Source organism: Aythya ferina (genome assembly GCF_964211825.1).
Source record: "Aythya ferina genome assembly, chromosome: 7".
In the NCBI taxonomy this organism is placed as follows: Eukaryota; Metazoa; Chordata; class Aves; order Anseriformes; family Anatidae; genus Aythya; species Aythya ferina.
In genome coordinates this window covers 12,509,872-12,528,531 of record NC_140302.1, presented here as the reverse complement: position 1 = coordinate 12,528,531, position 18,660 = coordinate 12,509,872, and the positions used below count along the sequence as shown (strand labels likewise).

General features: G+C 43.8%; 1 protein-coding gene across 1 annotated transcript in view; it reads right to left on the bottom strand.

Annotated features, from left to right (window-relative positions):
- ZCCHC24 (zinc finger CCHC-type containing 24) overlaps positions 1–18,450 on the bottom strand; it is a 110,545-nt gene extending 92,095 nt beyond the window's left edge. Inside the window, exons 1-2 of the mRNA XM_084526396.1 lie at positions 17,954–18,450; positions 336–536 (exon numbers count right to left, since the gene is read on the bottom strand). Coding sequence (XP_084382522.1) covers positions 336–536; positions 17,954–18,193 — 441 coding nt within the window. The 5' untranslated portion in view covers positions 18,194–18,450. The remainder of the gene's footprint in view (positions 1–335; positions 537–17,953) is intronic.
- Positions 18,451–18,660: the final 210 nt, after the last annotated feature.

The window sequence follows — 18,660 nt, the reverse complement described above, 5'->3', positions numbered from 1 at the left end:
GACTATAGGGTGTGCTGCTTGAAAATGTAGTTTACACAATCTATGTGACAGAAAGTTACATATTAGCCACTTTTTAAGTTTCCAAAATCTACTTATGTGCCTTGTAGAGTATCTTTTATAATGCTTATCTGGTGAATGAAATAGCTTTTTTTTATTTCCCGTCGGCATTGTGATAAAGAATGGATTAAAGGAACACATGGCTAGCTTGGCATTTTGTCAAGATATTTTTTCAGTGCTACTTTAAAGAACTATTTCAGTCAAATTCTGTGTTACTAAATGAACGAATGTTGAAAAGTTTTCATAAGGGTTTTTCCAGAATATTGTATATTGCTTACCTGTGGGCAGTCTTTGATGTAGTGTCCCTTGTTAAAGCAGAGGTGGCACAGGTAGTTAGGAGGTGGCCTCTTGCTGGGTTTTCTGGCTTCTGAAGAAAGGGATAGGTCAGAAAAATGCTCAGTGAGGGAGCTTAACCCATCCACTATGTTGTTAAGGGAGCCATAAGGAGATGCACTCTTATACAGACTGCTGCTCAGAGCCTGCAAAAGAGAAGAAAAAACTTACATGAAATGTAGCACATGAAACAAAGACTGTTTTCAGACTGATCTGGGTAAGGGAAGGATGAAAATGGCAGAAAAAAATGTGAGAAGTTTTTCATTAAGAACATGGCTACCTATTTGAGGGGAGCAATAAAGAGGTCATTAATGAAGAGGTATCTTGAAGGCAGAGCTGGTCACCCCACTGCTGGGGAACCTACAGAGCTTGCCATGGCTCACTTAGCCCAACCTTTCCACTGAGCAGTGATTGCTTTCTTGTGATTGATCATACCGCAGTCATGGTGTGGTTAGAACACACAGGCAAAAAGAACAACCCACAAAAAGCAACATTTTTGTGTCCAGAACTATTTACAAGAACAATACTGAAGTCAGGAAAAGGAAAAGAACACCAAAAAAAAACACAAAGTAATTTTTAATTTCCAATCCAGTCAACCTGATAGTCAATATAGAGTCTTGTGTTCAAACAATAACAAGAAATGTTCAGATTAAGCCTTATGTGATTTAAATGTTTCCTGCTAAATGGTAAATACCTATTTTTTTGTACTTCACCTTTGTAGGATCTTCACTCTCTCAATATGCAAATCAAAACCCAAAACTCTTAATTTGTTATTCTGTAAATTTAAAACTAAAAGAAACCCATAATCACCTATATACATAATCTTCCTAATGGAAATAACAAGTGTTCACTCTTTTTAATGTTCTAAGACTCAAAAGAAACTGTGTAATAGGAATTTAAGGAATAAATGGAAGCTTTCTTTTTTTCTTGTTTTGTATTTTTGAACATAGTAATGAATCACTGTAGGAACAGAATGAACCCATGTCCTTTTCACCCTGAAATGATGGGACACATTTGATAGGGTGTTTCTCTGTTAGGGCTGATATGCCTCACAATAGTGCTATAATTGTGTAATTCTACTGGCATCAAAGAATTACTGCTGACTTATGGGAAAGCGAGGTAAGAAGACATCCAAGCTGTGCCTCTATGGAGACCTTGTTTTTCAGTGCTCTTAAATCCAAATATTTAAGTGGAGTCTTCAGATAGGTTATTCAGGTATTTTGAAGGTGTAGAGAAATTGGTTGAGATAGCTTGTCAAATAGATTTTAAAGGGGATTACATTTATCTCAGATATCTCAAATATTCAGGATATCTGTACAGTGAATGTGGTTTCTGGGTATGAGTCACATATTGCAAGAATCCTATGGAAGCCCTAGGCACCACTCTGCCAACTCTTCCTGGAGTCAAACACAGCTTACTGAGCTCCATTAACCCCATACAAAGCCAAAGCTGGTGCACGGCAGCAGGATCAATCCAAAGGGACAGAGGGTGGTAGTCCAGAGCCCCAAACCCTGCCTTCACCTTCCCATTGACCTGCTCGCTGCCCCAGAGAAAGTGATTACAATTCTCTCTGCCCTTTTAGTCTGGGAGACGGAATAGCATGTTTTCTATTTACAAAACCATGAGCAGAGTGAGTGTGATCTCATGGGGGACTTCACACATCTTCTGGCACTGAAATGCCCAACATTTAACTCCAGCACAGTGCCAATATAGTCCTGTACTGGTTCAAGATGTTCTGGCTGCTGAGAGGAGAGTCAGGCACTTTGTTTCAGGGGTTAAACCTGTACATTTCAAAAGGAAAAGTTATTGCACAAACTAAAGAAAAGGTTTAAGCTGCTTTAGTCATCAAGTAAGCAAAGATACCTCCAACAGTCCCTGGAATTTATTTTCTAGGATTTATTGGACACTATTGGAATGAGAAATTCTTGGCATCAAATTGCAAAAAGGAAAGGGAAGTGCTACGGATGCCAAAATACTATTAATTAAGGGTCTTCAAGAAGTTCTTGTCTCCCTAGGAGCCACTTTCTCTTACATACACTTGGAAAATACAAAATCTTTCTTAAGAGTCCCTCTTACCAAGAGATTCTTAAAGTACTTCACATGCATTAAACACATAAGTAACTTTGCAAATTCCCTATAACCTGATTTTTACAGAAGTGTGTATATCCACACAGAATGTGTGAAATCCCAAAATCTTTACCTTGCACTGAAATGTGGAACAACCCCTGGGGATGCAGAATGCGTAACTCCTGCCCACCAGGAGGTGGCTAGTCCTGCCCCCAGGGCCAGACCAGTGAGAAGACCAAACATGCCTACCTGCTGCTTTCACTGGGCTTTGCATGGGACATATGGCTCACAGAGGTGACCGTTTTCCTTTCTACATATCCTTTACACTGAGCTGCTCCAACCATTATAGCAGAGCATGGCTGTGTTAGGGAATTCTCTCCAACACAGATAGCTCTTGGCATTTTTCAGGTCAATGGGAGAACAAACAGGTTGTAAAGGTCACAGTTTTGGCCACCCCATCATTAAACTTTATTTACAAATCTTTCTTTGTTTAAACCGTGGCAGCCAGACACCTTGTGACAGGCCAGGACTCCATCACAGACTACTGGCTGTATTGACATGAAATCTGTCTTCGCAGCCACCCACAGCTCTATGGCCAAAGTGTGACACATGGCTCTGAAAGCAGCCACCTGGTTCAGCTGGCAGGGCATTTGTGCAATATGTGCCAAAGGTGGCCACACCAAAACACTGCCATGAGACACTTCTCTATAACCATCTTAAGGCCCAGTGTTAAAACAAGGAGAAAAAAAAAAAAAAAAAAAAAAAAAAAAGCAGATGATGGCTGAAGAGATATGGTGGACATTTTCAATGCCACTGGAGCTTCAAAGAACAATTATTTCATTAAGGAAAATTCCTAGACAATCCCAAGATGCAGATTGTCCTTCCTGGTACAGAGTCAGGCAAATTGCTTCAGCAGTTCCTGCCAGCCTGACCTGGAAAATGGCCTTACATCAGTTTAGCTCTGAGTCAATATGAAAAGCATATCAATCTGGCACTTGAAAGATACCATGAAGAGCAGCAATGCAAACAGCGCTACATCCTGTCCCTAGCTGTGGAAATCTCCAGTTCTTCATAATGAGATGAGGAAAAAAGCCATTCCAAAAAGCCCAGTTATATAATAAGGGTGGTGGTGGGAAAATTCATCCTGGCCCTGGAATGAAATAGCAAAAGCCCAGGAACATGTAAAGAACATGATGAAAGCAAATGGTGATTTAGCCCATCCTGTCTTTGTAGAAGACAAGGGATGAATGAATATTGCTGAGATACATAAACCAGTGTTTTTTGTCTGGGACACTTAGCAAATCAGCAACTGAGTCCTTGCTCAGTGTTTACACTGCTGCAAAGGGGCTTTTTAAGGAGGGTTTTGAGCAAAAACTTTGAATTAGTTTCACACTTAAAATGTCCAGGGGATGATCGGGGTGACGGGTAGAATGCTGATGGTTTTATAAAGATGACAGTAGGCAGGGAAACAGGAAGGAAGAGGGAAATGTAATCTGACTCGTTCCGACTTCGAGCATACTGGTCTGTGAGGTGCCAGGGAGACCGCTCCTCAGAGGGGAACCACCAAAAGCAATGACTGCTTTGTGCCCATGAGGTGCCCCTAGCAAAGTCAGCCTGTTTCCTTACAATGAAGATAATACATTAAACCACAAATAATATCTCCCACTAGGAGCAGAGCAGGATTTGAGCTTGGCAATGAAAGGGTTAGTGCTCTGAGGGAGCCTAGAGACCACACTGCATGTCTTAATTAGGAGGCTCATCAGCCCAGCTGCAATGAATTCAGGATTTCCTTATCTTGCTGCACTGGGAGGGTGGGGGAGCTACTGGTAAAACTTAGAAACGTGCTTGGTGGGGAGTTCTGGCTGATAATGTAAGTTTGGTTGTTGTTTTTTGGTGTTGGCGGGTTTGTTTTTCTTCTTATTGTGAAGCTTGTTGACTCAGTTGAATGGGAACCAAACTGAAAATCTGGTGGTCTGTTTTTAGAAGGTAACCTCTCTGCTCTGTAGGTCTTCAAACTGCATCTGTCGGTGGTGCTGGGAAGTAAGGCTTCCTTTGTTATTTGTTTGCAAAGTGTTTCCAGTTAAAGGGTATGCAATCAGTAAGGTTCCAGTCCAGCCCTTTGTGACAGAGGCAGCTATTGTCTTCTCTAGCTGCCTTACCCTGCTCCCAGTTGGGCAACATATGTGAGGGACTGAGGGGTTCCAGTGTCCAGCCCACCTCCAAGAAATGCCTGCTTACGTGAAGGATCTGGCAAACACTCTTGATTCCCTTGGCTGGTCCCCACCTTTCAGAGACAGCTCTGGGGATCCACATGCCAAGAGGTGGATAAGGAAACACTGGAACAGAATTTCTCTCTTCAGCTACTTTTTCAGCATTGGTATGATGTTAAAAATAAAGGAAGTGGTGCTATACGCAATGTGATGATGCGTGGCACACTTGAACAAATAGGTGATAAGCCTTTCTTTCCAACCACCTCCTGGTATGGCTATTGCTTTAGCTGTAAAGGTATTTTTTTAACTATGGTTAGGAAGGACAGATACCATAATAGCATTTCAATTATGACAACATTTAATACTGTCCTAAGGTGATGGGATTGCATGTTTTTCCAGAGCCTTTGCTTACAGCTGACATTAATAACTGACAACAATCTGCTTAAGTGGGAATGGCACCTTGTTATTAGGATTTATAGAGGCTGATTTATTTATTTATTAGGATTTATTTAGGTATGGGATGGAGTATGTAGGGGCATGCCTGGGAAACTCAGGTTCTGCCTGGAGTTCAGTTTCTGGCTGCTGAACCCTGAAGGTGGTGGTAAGGGCTGCAGATCCACTCATTACCCGAAGCTGGAATGACCTGTGTTGGTCTAAGTGGTTGGCAGTCTGTGCCTGGCCAGTACATTTGTTTAGGGCCCTTGGGTTGTTTGGTTTTATTTTGATTTATGAATTACACTTCAAAGATTTTTTTTTTTTTATCCCTGTCCCCTTGAAAAACAAAATCCAAACAAACAAAGCAACCAGCCAAATAAACAAAACAAGCTAACAAACAAAACCCTATGCTGGTACCCAATACTTCACTAGTTAAAAAAGAGGACAGAGAAGTATTTGAACTCTGTAAATAAGCATGAAGAAAATGCAACTCCTTGCCCTTCTTGAAGGGGGCTGATGTTTAAGCCCAAATACAATAGCTAAACCTAGATAGAAGGAACCATATAATTCTCCTAAACTGCTGGATTCTGCACACATAGTGTCTGTTCCCTCAGATGGCTTTCTTGGTTTCTGCTAGTTAAAGGATTTATCACTCAGGTTTGCAGAGGTGACTACTCCACCTTAGGGGGATAACTTCCTTTGGCTGTGATACCATTACTGTGACTATTTGACCTGAAATCCAGTGATTTTATTTTATTTTTTTTTCTTTTTAAAAAACAGCTGCTCAATACTAAAATATTCATGATCATTTATAGCTGTTTAACAGCATCTCTAAGGACTTGTGAAAGACCCTGTTCAAGCTATAAATTGATACAATTTGTGCTGGTTCTCTATGCATTTTTATTAATTGCATATACTGAGGTGAGCTCCTATAGTACTCCGGTATTCTTATACTGTCATTAGTTCTTGCATGACATGGAATAGCCTGTAATTGGAAAGCAATGAGCAAAGAATTTTTTGATGACTTATTTTTGCTTTGGTATTTAGCCAACGTGCTAAAGCAAACAAAAATAAAGCAGCCCTAACTTGCAGAGTTCAGTTTAAGTCAGCAGGCGCCATGGCTGTTTGAAGTTTGCTGGAAAAAGGAGTTGGGTTGCCCTGTCATCGGCGTGAAGAAGTAAGGTTTTCATATACTGTAAATTATAAACATTCTCCAGTCTGTGAAGCGTCTGTGATGGTAACCAGACTAGCTACACTAATTATTAGCCCTGCACTAAAATGTCAAAAGGTGCTGAAGTTGTTTATCAGCTTGGATTTTCGTGAAGATAAGAAGTGAGTATATCCCTGCGCTGTGTCATGAATAAAACAGTAGGACAGACAAGTCACTGCCCTCACTCAGTTGCTATTTTTACGTGAAAGGAGGGAGAAATCTGAAGCTATCAAAACAGTAATTCAGTGGCTTGTACATACTCATATACAAAACTTAACCTGAGGGTCTGCATCTGTCTTCCCTGGCAGTCACGCAGGGCTTGTTCCTGACATGTGACTTATCTGTGGGGCCATGCACCGTGTGTGAAAGCAGAACAGTGGTACCTGAAGATGAGCGCGTCTGGAGAACAGCACTTCCATCTGTGGCTTTTTTGTGCTCTAGTTCCTTATAAATGGTCAGACCAGTGGCTTGATTTTGTTCCCAAAGAAAATATTCAATGCATGATCAATGTTTATGGTCAATCCAAAAGCCTTTTGAACGTAGAAGGTTAAGTAAAAATACTGTTATAAATGTAGTTACATTAACTTCAGGCAGATCAAGTGTTTAATTACCAAGGCTGAACTGGAAAACCTCAAAAACTGCTGCTTTATGGCTTATGTCTGCTTTAGCTCTTCTGCCAAGCTATAGATACCTTTGCAGAGAACAGTTAAAGAGGTTACTTAGTAAAATTTTATCACTAGACAAGTGGAAGAAAAGCTTATTGCTTGCTGAAGAAAATGCCTGGAGGAAGGAGAAAAGACCCAGGCTTCTGTTTCCTTCTGAAGTCAAAGCTTAAGTCAGCTGTCAAGAAATTGGTCCTTAGGCTGACTTTAAGAAAATGTCAATTACTCAAGCTCCTTACTTAATGTAGGTAAATGTAGATGAGTCAAGTGTACCTACATTCATCCTTCTTCTGTCTCGGGATTTAGATAAACACATGCTTATATTAATCTGCTAATGCCTGCTTCTAAATATTCTCAGAGAGAGGGCACTAGGATTTTCCCTCTAGAGAAATGGGTGTTTTGAGGAGACTACTCTGAATGTGGCATGATTTGTCAGTAGTTGTGAAGCAAGTCAGTGGTAGGGTAATGAATCTTTAATGTAGTGGCTAGATCTGTCTAATCTAGCTCTTCTAGATCTCCCAGCTTGGTTGGCTGTGGCTTCTCAGGCTGTAATTGCTTCTCACCTCTTAAATTGCTTAACAGCAAGTGGGTGCGATAAGCTTCTCTGTATGATTTGTGTACCTTCACTTCATGGAAGAGTTGAAGTGCAGCACGTGGCACCATCTCGCCTCACTTTAAATCTGCTGATCTTTAGAGTCTTGATCCAAAGCTTTCAGTGTTTGCCATTCAGGACTTTCACATATCTACAGATCTTAAAAAGTGCTGCTCCCTGCCTGCTCAGTGGTGCGGAGATAACAAAGCTGGCAGTGAAGAAGTTCAATCACTGCCATTGGATTGCTGAACTTCAAGCAGGGCTCAGAGCTCTCTGCTAGCAGTGTGATCCTTCCTGTAACAGGTAACAGCATCAGGGGAAGGTTTGGTGTGGATGTTGGTGGGGACACTTGTCTTATACACTGTACAGGGACCTCACAAACTGTCTTTAATGTCTATTAACAGAAAGGTGGAAAAGGAAAGGACAGATGTTTGGTCAGAGGTGCGCAGTCTTGGAGGAACTCTCTAAATCTCGTACCAAGCTCTGCAGGGATCCTTTTCATCAGCTGAAGGCTAAACAACTGCCCACTTATGTTAGAGAAGTTCCAACACATGAGCACTATATTAGGGACAAGGGAGACCATTCACACTGCAAATTACTTTAACACATCCCCACAGGAGCCTTCATTTCTCAGCCTGTCCCTGGGCTGCCTGCAGCTGGATCTCCCCTGGGTTGCAGCCCAGTAACCTCCCTGACCTTCCCAGAACGAGCAGCAGTGGGGGTGGGAAGGCCCCACCAGATCCCCTAATCCCGGTGCCTCCTAATGCTGCTGAAAAATGAGCATATTTTGCGGGTGTCAAGATGGGGTTCTTAGGCTGCGAGGAGGCTATGAAGGTTATAAAGCGAGGGGAGAAACGGATGGACGTATTTTGACCCCTGCACTTTAATACCCACAGCCACATTCTGTTAACATCTCTGTTTCCTGCAGGAAATCTTGTCTCAATCTGACCTACAGTTTGAAAAACAAGAGTCAGGTTTCCTTTCATTTGGTGGGTCTTTTGACACTCCAAACATAAGAAAAATAACACCCGGAAATAGATATGTGCCTGTTTAAGGCACACTTAGGAAAGCATTTACCTCCTGTGCAGCTCTTACATGATGAAAGGTTCTGCTCAGAAATGTTCATTTTGGGTTAAATAGAACTTTAGGTCTGAGACACTTTTGTTTATATCATTTACATTCAGTAATGCCTTCTTGGCGCAGAAACCTCTGTGATGGCTGCCAAAGTTTAAAAGAGGCAAAGCTAAGGTCACTGTCAGAGGTAGGAACAATACATCATCTGCCCAGAGTGGGCCCCTCACAATGTGCTTAGGGCCTCAGTTTCTGCACTCATGGGAAGACAAAAACTTTTCCTAAATTGAATATAGTGAAGAAAATAAATTGCTTCCATCTATTTGCATGACAGGCTGGAATTTCATCTTGCAACTCCAGCTTTTGGATAGTTTTATCTCTATCTATAGCCACCCTCTGAACCAGTTGTTACACAGCATAGCTTCAAGTGTGATCTAAGCAAACGGGTATAAAACTCCACATTCTGCTTCAGATAAATTATAAAAATTGAGTGATCTAGTTTCAAATTAGACTTAAGGATTTTTTTTCCCAGGTTGTGTTTGTTGGGGTAATGAAGATGTTATTTTATTAATTTAAATTGCAATGCATTTTGGAGGAAGATGGTTGTAAGAATGCCTCCATGTTTCACGGACAGGCCCCCGATGCTGAAACCCTGTTCTCTTATAAGCCCTTATGAATCCCTCTTTTCAGGATGCAGCATGTGTACAATAGGTCCATTGCTTTCCATTCAACCACAAGTATCCACAGTCCTGATGAAGACACACGTATAGGTGCCTGGCAGGCTAGCTTAGTGCAAAGAGTCAAAGTCTCCTCCTCCCAAACACTTCCTATTTCCCTGCTACAATCTCCAACAGGTTTAGAAATCTGGGACTCCTGGGTTGGCAAGAGCACCCTGTGGGAGCAAGATGATCCCTCTAAGATGTTTGCCTGGTTGGCAGTTAGCTGGATGAGATGTAAATATAGACCACCAGATTCCTGAAATCCTTCTTGGGCATTGCACTTGTGTTCATTCAAAAGAGATGCCAAATCCCGCTGTGTCCTTGGAGTAGCTGGGGGTGGTCTTTTTATGTAGCAGGAACATATTTCTGCTTCAGGTATGAAAACCAGAGCTGTAGATCTCACAGAATTTCTCTGGACGGTGAGGGTATTTGCTTATCTTCAAACTGAACCTTGAGAGACAAAACATATCTCCCAAGATGCAGGTTTTGGAACACCACGCAACAGTTCTCCAAGAAGTAGCAGTTGTCAGCGGGTACGGAAGAGCTAAGAAAAAGGCCTACAGGAGGCTCCTTATAAACCCTCCTCCTCAAGCTACTGGGACTTGTTAGTATTTGCTCACACCAAAACCCAAGACAGAAAGAAATGGGCTAGGCTTGTGATTATGTTAAAACTTGACAACTTAAAACCTACTGAGACTCAAAACAACTGTGCTGGCCTGGCTAGGCAACGAGGGACATAGACAAAACCCAGTCCTCCTAACTTTTCTGAAGTGAATCTCTCTGTAATTTTAGGTTCCGCTTCTAGTAGAAGTAGGTTCTACTTCTAGTTTTCATTCCTAGAAGAAACTGATCTATGTTGTGACACTTAGGAAATACCATCTGTCTGAGTTCTGTCAGAATTGCTGGAGGATTTGAATAGCTTTGTAAAACTTAATCAGTTCCTTTGCTCCACTATAACTTCTCTGGAACCCTGACAGAAACTGAAGAAAACTGCAAGGAAGCAAAGACTTAAATTCTTTCCATTTAATTTAATCATTTCATCATGGCTTTCTAAAAGAGGGAGAAGGGCAATGCAGGAGAGCGGCAAACTGGGCATCAGGCAGCTGGCAATTTCCCTAGGGGAGGAAACTGAGGACGGGTACAAATATCAACTATTATGTTTCAGAAAGCAGCCCAGAAGCTTTAAGGTGATATCCACTATCACTTCTTAGGCATCATTTATATCCATGCATCTAGTTTTGATAACAAAACACACTTGCTTTTGCCTCTTTGCAGTTCCTTATCAGTGTTGTATGATTAGCTTTGTAATATCTGTGCTTGGGTCTTCATGCAAATGCACGGAGTCAGAATTTAAATGAGTAACTTAAATTCAGAGTTAGAAAATTGCCTTGCTTTGATCCTCACCTAGTGACTGTCAATAATGTGATCTCTTCTGAACTTCTATAACTCCTTGCAGTGGTGCTGTTTCTTGCTGTCTTGTACAAATCCACAAAATCCCCAAAACAAAGTTTAAATAAATAGGAGGGGAAGGGGAGTGACTTTGGCTTTTGGATAAAACCATTGTTTTGTACACATTTGGATTTCCTACTTATTCAATGCTTTTCATAAATGTATTGGTTGATGTCAGATTTGACTGATTGTGCAGTTGACCAGAGAAGCATCTTCCTTTTCTGAGTAATTGAGTCGATGTCGAAGGAGCAAAAGAGGAAGGGATGAAAAATCATTACCCAACAGTTATATCACAGTTACATCACCCCTTTGTTTGGGTTCCTTGGCATGGAAGACACTGTAAAATAACTGTAACTGAGAACTGCACGTATAAAATAGAGTTGTAATAGGAATCTTGCATGCTTTTGCCTCTGACTGTTTGGGTGGGGTTTTTTGTTTGTTTCCCTGCGTGTACTGCCTGGCAAACTTTTCAAGACATGAATGTATTTCTGAGACCAAAAGCAAATGCCCATGCTCTTCTTAGTTACAAGTTTGCATATCCCAAGTGATCTGTAAGAGTTGCAATAATTTTCAACTAATTGGGAAGAATACATATAATTGCTCCATTTTCCATTGCTTTTTTTTTTTTAACGATTGGATTAAAAAGAAATCAGTGGTAAAAAGAAGGCCCACATATCTCTTCTGCATGACCTGATGTAAGTTTAGCAATTAATATTTTAGCTCTTGCCAGCTTTTCAAACACAGTTCAGCCTTTGATGTGATGTTATGTGGCTAAATACTTGTACTGCCATGAAGCAGAAGCCCAACTATAAGTCACATTTGAACAAGGTAACACTAGAGGCAGAGCAGATGCACTGCAGAGCTGCAATAACATTGGTCTCACGTGTGGGGAGGGTAAGGAGGTAAAGAGGCTCTGGCTACTGGGTTAATATCAGCGCATCTTCACCAGCAGCTTGCTTCCATTAGGTTTCTGCTCGTCCTTGTTTGGATAAAGAATCCCAAGGAAAAGCAATGCAATTGTACTTAGAATGCTTAAAAGTTTAAAATACGTCGTGGCGAGTAGAGAAGTCAAAAGCCATGCCTAAGGGATACAAATGGAAGACTAATTTGTATGATCACTTGGCTTCTCACTTCTGAAAATAATAAATACATGTTGTATACGATTCCTTTTCATATAACACCTTCATGGATATAGTTTGTTTGTTCTGGTTTTGGTTCCACTCCCTGTCCCAAGCAAAAGTGTTTTCCAGAGACAGAAGTAGCAAAACAGGAGGCCATGGCTGCAGAAGTAGAAACAGGAGAGCAGGAAAGCAAAAAAAAAAAAAAAAAAAAAAAAAAAAGTGCTTCTGGGCTTGAAACTCGCCTTAGCACTCACCTGAATTTTGCATTTTACAATACACATCAAACTCGAATTGAAAATGCAGTAGCTGCTAGATCTGAGACTTTGAGACCACAATACAGCTGGGGGTGTGAAATCTGTACTTTCTGTGCTGAAGCAGCGCTTTCAAAACAGCTTTAGAGATGGCTGCACAGGAGGACAGAGGCTGACATGCTGATACCCCAGAAGTCTGCTGACTCACAGAGGTTCAGCTCTCTCAAATCCCTTGCAAGGAGCAGTGCAAAAAAGAAATGCACTAGACAGTGCAAGTACCAGTGTATGTTGTGGTGCATGTATACAGAAGCAATTAAGTTTTAAAGTTTGAATCATATGCTTTGCACTTCAATCACAGGGATTAAAAACAATGATTGTTTTGGATTGATTACTTTAGTTATCTGACAGCATTGTGCTAGTATTTCTTTCACCTTTGTAGGCAGTTTTGTGACAAGAAAACAGAAGGAAGTACATGTTGTTTTTGGTTTTCATTTTTTTTTCTTTTTCCTCCCCTTTTAAATACCATTTGTAAAACCACAGAAAAGCCTTTGCACCCGGGGAGGAGGCAGAGAGAATGCACCTGAACTGCCATGCAAGTTCTTGAAAAGCAGTCTCAAAGTAGTTGACTGTCACTTTACATAGCCACAAGATATCTGTAAAGTGCCATCATACTGAGTCAGAGAGCGGACGGGCCTCCAAAATAAGAATTGCTGAGCTATTGCCTTTCCAAGTTAAGTTTAACTTAAGTTTCAGTTTTAGCACTTAAATAAGCAATAATGAGAAAAATCAAGGCAAGGAGATCAATCAAATAATAATCACTGTTATTAATGGATGTTTTAAGAGTAATTTACAGCTGGCAGTCTTAGTGGAATGTTTAATTATTCCATAACACACTTTTTTCTCAAACATGTGAAATTCTTACTACTTTAAATTTAATCTAAATGACTTTTGTCAGGCTGCTCACATTTTGAGGATGTAGATATAGTTGCTAGATTTTATTTGCAGACTTAGCTTTTTTGTGTGTATGTGTTTTTGAAGTAATACTTGAACTTTCTCCTTTTCTTAAGAAAAACCTAAATGTTTCAGCTTGAGAAATAGTAACATCTAATACTGAAAATGTAAAGGCCAATCAAGGCCAGCAGCCAGACTCCCTTGCTATTGCCTTTGTCCAGGTAAGAAAACCTTACTGCAGGAACAGCCCTGTGCAGTGTGTTTGCTTTGTGGTCCTACACACTTCGTCTGTGCTAAAAGTAAATCTTACACTTACTGGGAGAATAAGTAAATACAGGAACCAAGACTTTTTTCGAAGTTATTTTCAACGTGACTTCATCTACTGAAGGCAACCTATACACTGCGCTACGTTTAAGGACACTTCAGGAAGAGGAGAAAGATAACTGTGGTTGTTGAGTCTGCAATGGAGAAGCAAGGAGTCCAGTCTGAGCAGGCTTTGTGCTGAGTGGATCACAGATACGCTCTGTGCTAGAGCACCTAACGACTGGCCAGAGAACCAGGGGAGTCAGAAGTGTCCCAGAGCATAGGGCCCTTTCTGCTAATCCTCATCTCTGCTCTGTTTGCCCTAGGACCTCACCGGCTGCGAGCAGCTTCACACAAGGTGTATTGTCTCTTGCAAAGTGTTTTGTCTTTGAAGTCTTTGTTTGTGGCTGTTGAGATGGCAGTTCGTTTAGTGGGACACTGGTCTGATCTTGTATGGCAATCCCTGTATTACTCTGATACTTAGATGATGGGAGAACTCGTGTTGTGGTTTTGTTGTTGTTGTTTTTCCTTACTGTTAAGTAACAGTAAGGAAAACAGTTTCCTTACTTACCCTTCAAATTAGTTCACCTAGGGTAAAGAAGAGGTCTTTCTTCGTAATGTATTCAGCTAGTTTGTTTGCCAAAAATTCTATGAAGGACAGACAGGAAACAAGGTTGTTTGATAGAAAATGTATTTTCTGTAGAAATGCTATATTCCTACCACAGGTCTTCCTGTTCTTGCAAGTGTTTCATCATTTATTTATTTTTAACAATAATATACATGAATGTCATTGTCTTATTAACCTTTCATCTTTAGAAAGCTGATTCACAAGCTGTACTGATCCCAGTGCTGCAGACCTGCTTCTGTTCCACTGGGGTTTCATCAGGATTTGCTGTAGTATAGGCTCTAACTTCTTTTTCTTTAATTCCCCGAATTTTCCTTCCTGAGGGAGTGATCTGCACTTTAATGCAGCTGATTGAACTAGCTCATGTTCTCTCATTCCCAGTTAGTTCCTCTCTTGCCTGTAAAGAATGGATCTGCAGGTCCCTGAGTCAAAAACATGAACTGCTTCTCAAAAACATGGATTGTTTTCTAATCCCATACATGCAGTTATTTGTGCTTAAATAAGACCTGGTTTGGATCTGGAAAGTGGCTGCTGTAGAGGTTTCTGGAAGGAATTCCCCTCTTGGAAGACATGCAAAGCATTGTACATGGGTAAAGAATTCGCTAGGACATGGGCTCCTTCTCATGTAAATATTGGCCTGTTCTGGAATTAGCACTTTATAATCAAACTTGTTTCTTTGAACATAATGTGGTAACTTGGAGTTACTTGTAGCTGTCTCCTCTTGACCGAAGTCAGCACTGATTTAGTAGGAAGCCTACTGCAAGAGTAGAAAAATGCCATATGACTCTATTGCCCCATTATTCTAGGTTTCTCAATTATACCACGCAATGACACAAAGCCACAGTTACCTGGCTGTGTCTCAAATGCCTTAATTCCCATGTAACCAGCCTCACAACAAAACCTCAAATACTTGGCTCTGATGGATGGTGTTATAATGAGGGTGGAGTTGGGTTCAATAGCCAATTTAATACATCTTAATGTTCTAACATGCTTTCGTTTCATATCTAGGACATTAAATGCTGCAGTAAAGTTTTATTTAAAGCAGGTCTGTTTTGCAAAATGAGTCTTGCATATGGAACAAAACATTCATTGTCGCTTTACTGTTTAAACCTTTATTATTGCTTCTTTTTCTGGGTACAATGGGCTTTTATGCACCAAACAGCTGTGTTCATCATGTTTATTTAGAAGGCGTCCATTGTAGTGGAAAAAGTCTGGAGGACAAAAATCTTGGTGAAGTGCAAGACTACTCTGTGGGTGCTGGCTCTTTTTTTTTTTTTTTTTTTTTTTCTGCCCAGTTCTTTGGTCAGCATGCAAGTCACATACACAGGCACTGCCATGCAGACTTGCAAACCCAGTATAATAGCAACTTCTCACGAGTGCTGTCTCTTATTACAAGCAATCTCCTCCAGAAAATTTTCAGTTGCAAAGCAACCTACGGGGCGCATAACTATTTTATACCCTGTGATCCTACCATTTCTCAATCTGGTGCTATTTTGGCCTCTCATTAGGTCACTTTCCAAATATTGTATACAGCTCCTTGTCAATCATTGTCACAGCCCAGCTCCAGGATAAGCCAGCCCAGGACAAAACTGGGAGGAAAAAATGCCAACCAAAGCAAGCACTGTGCAGAAAACAGTCAACGCTTTAACTGTGGAAAGCTACGTGTCTTCCAAAGATAGCATAAGCCCACTTGATGCAAAAGTAGCACACAACACTACTGCTCCCCAAAATAATTTTACGCAGTCAAAATACTTGGTGTACGCTGAATGGCATCCGCAAATAAACAGATGTTAGAATTTCAAGAATTAAGAGCATGACATTGTAGGGAACTCGTGTGGCTCCTGCCAAAAAGCAGTCTAGTTTAGTTTCTGGAAAGAACAGGACATTCAACATATTGACAGAACTTTTTTTTTGTTGTTGTTGTTTTGAGCAACAGTATCTCTAACACCTTCCAAACCCCTCAATGAAAGATGCAGAATAAGCAGACAGCATCAGCCCGGGGAACTAAAGCATTCCCTCTCTTCTTCAGAGCTCACCCAGTGTGCAAGTGTGCTGTTGTGCCCTGAGAGGTGGCAGCGTCCCTTTCCCTCTGCCCAGACCCCCTCTCTAAGTGCAAGCCGCGTTAATGCATAGTTCAGGTGAAGACTGGAAATAGAGAAAAGTGTCTCTACCAGCAGGGTGGTCAATGCTATTGTTGCCGCAGGCTGGAAAAGGAACAAACTAACGTGCTCTGTCTTTAAAGAATATTAATATCTGCATAGAATCAAATGACTCCTTATTTCCTGCAAGCTCACCAGGCTTTCTACAGAACTGGTGGCTCTTGGTGGCTGTCACTAGTACACCTCAGGAAACAGGAAAAGGTGAAAAGGAGTCATGTAAGGTGGCACCCATATGCCTCAGAGGGGTGGAGGGGAGCTTGGTGTGCTGCTTCTGGCCCAGGGAGCCTGAGGTGGGGCTGGCCAGTGCCCCCGGGAGGTGGCCACAGCTGGGGGAAGGCCTGGCCTGCCGGGAAATGGTGTTCCAAAGGAAAGGGTTTTGGGGAAAAAATGGAAAGAAATGTGAACCGAGGGGGAAGGGGGAGAGTGTGACAAAATGATTAGCTCCTACTCACAACGGGTGTAGTAGAAACAGAAAAAAACTTAGAGAAACTTTAGGAAAACTTTCTCAGAGGTCTGCATGCATCCTTCGTGTACATTGTGTGGGTGGGTTTCTGTGTTTGTTTTTTCTTCTTGTGAGAAAAAGGGAGGAAAATGAGGACCTGCTGTGAGCAGGGTGCATCCTGACGTTTGGAAACATGGAGCCAAGCGGTGTCCCGCTCTTCAAAGAAGCCATGTAGGCCAGTCCCGGACTCTTACCGCTACCTGGAGAGCACAGAGCTCATCAAAATCCCCGACTGGTAACTAGTGGGTAGGGAGCTGGAGGCTTGTGTTATGCTCCCTCTTGGCCTTTTAGCAAAATCACTGTGTTGTGAAGTCTGCATGTATTTAAACTGGGTATGTTAGGCTTACTGAGGTTGGGTGCATCAGACCGGCTGGGTTTTGATTTAGATACTCTCAAAAATAGTGTCAGTGTTGAGACTGGATGTGCTTTGCAAGATCCTGAAGGAAGAAATTATTTCTAATTAAGGAAAAAAGTATGTGTGTGTGTGCAGCTCTGGCTCTCCACTACTAACAGCTATAGCACCGTGACTGCTGGGGCATTTGAATTTTCAATTAACAGCCCCTTTGCTGACAGAAAAGCAATAGGTATTTTGGCCGAGAACGCATTTTAAACCTCTGCTGTGACTGAAACGGCTCCCAAGTGTCACTGGAGGAGTGCCGCAGCGGGTCGGGCGCGCAGCCCACCCAGCCCTCGCCAGCGGAGGCCCGAGGCAGGAGCCCCGTGGCCGGGAGGAGCGCGGCTGCTGCTGGGGGACCTCCTGCGGGCGCTCGGCCCGGCCGAGGGAGAGGTGCCCCCTGCAGCGGCGAGGTCCCTCCGATGCAGAAGTGCTTGACCTCAACAACTTCCTGCGCCAGGGCTCTCCGCAGTGAATTGTCTTTGTGTGCCCTACGCTTTGGTTGCTTTCCTTCCTTCTGGTTTCCTACGGGCTGCTCCGCGCCTGACGCGAGGCGCGCACAACTTTTCCCCCAGCTCGCAGCCCCCTCCTTCCACCCTCGCCCCCCGTGCTTACGGCTACACTCGCAGAAGTGATTTCAGCACGGATTTTAGGTGTCGGGGGGGCGGTTTCGAGCCGTCGGGCCGCCTGTAGCAGCCCTTTCCCCCCGCCCCCCCCCGGTGGCAGCCGGCGTGCGGCCGCTCCCCGCAGCGTCCCCGCGGCCGGGCCGCGAGCCCAGGGGCAGCCCCGGGGCGGGCGGCGGCATCATGGCGGTCGGGGCTCGGCGGGGGCCGCGCACTCACCTCGCTGCGCTGCAGCTGGAAGAAGCTGTTGAGATAGCTGGAGCCGAGCGAGGAGCCCAGCTCCGGCGGGCTCTTGGTGTAGCCGAGGTCGGGGTGCTGCGAGGAGGAGGGCTCGGGGCGGAAGGCATCGAAGGCGCTGGCCTGGTGCGTGTCTTGCAGCGAGAGATAGACCCAGTTGAGGAGCTGGGCGGGCTGGTAGACGGACGCGGCGCTGGTGTCGATGGCTGACAGCAGGCTCATCTTTCCCCCGAGCGCGCCCGGCGGCGGCCGGCTCCGCGGTGCCGCTCCCCTTGCGGGCGCTCCGGCTCCGGCCCCGCCGCCGTCCCCGCCCGGGCCGCCCGCTGCCGCCCGCCTGGAGGCCGGGCCGGGGGCTCGCTGCGCCCCGCGCCGCCCTACGGCCCGCCGAGCCCGCCCAGCCCCAGCCCCAGCCTCAGCGCTCGGCGCCCCACCGGCATCGCCGCGGGCCGCGCAGCCAACTTTCCGCCTGCCCCCTTCCCTTCCCTTCTCTTCCCTCCCTCCGCCCGTCCCTCCCCGCCCGCCCCGCTATCTGTCTTTATTCCCACTCCCGGGGCACCGCCGGGGAGGAGCTGCCGGCGCTCCGGCGGCGCCGCGCCCCCACGGGCCTCCCGCCCGCCAAGGGGGTGCGGGGACGGGGAGGGCGCCGGCCGGACCCCTCCGGGGCTTCCCCTTCGCTGTCCCCTTGCCTC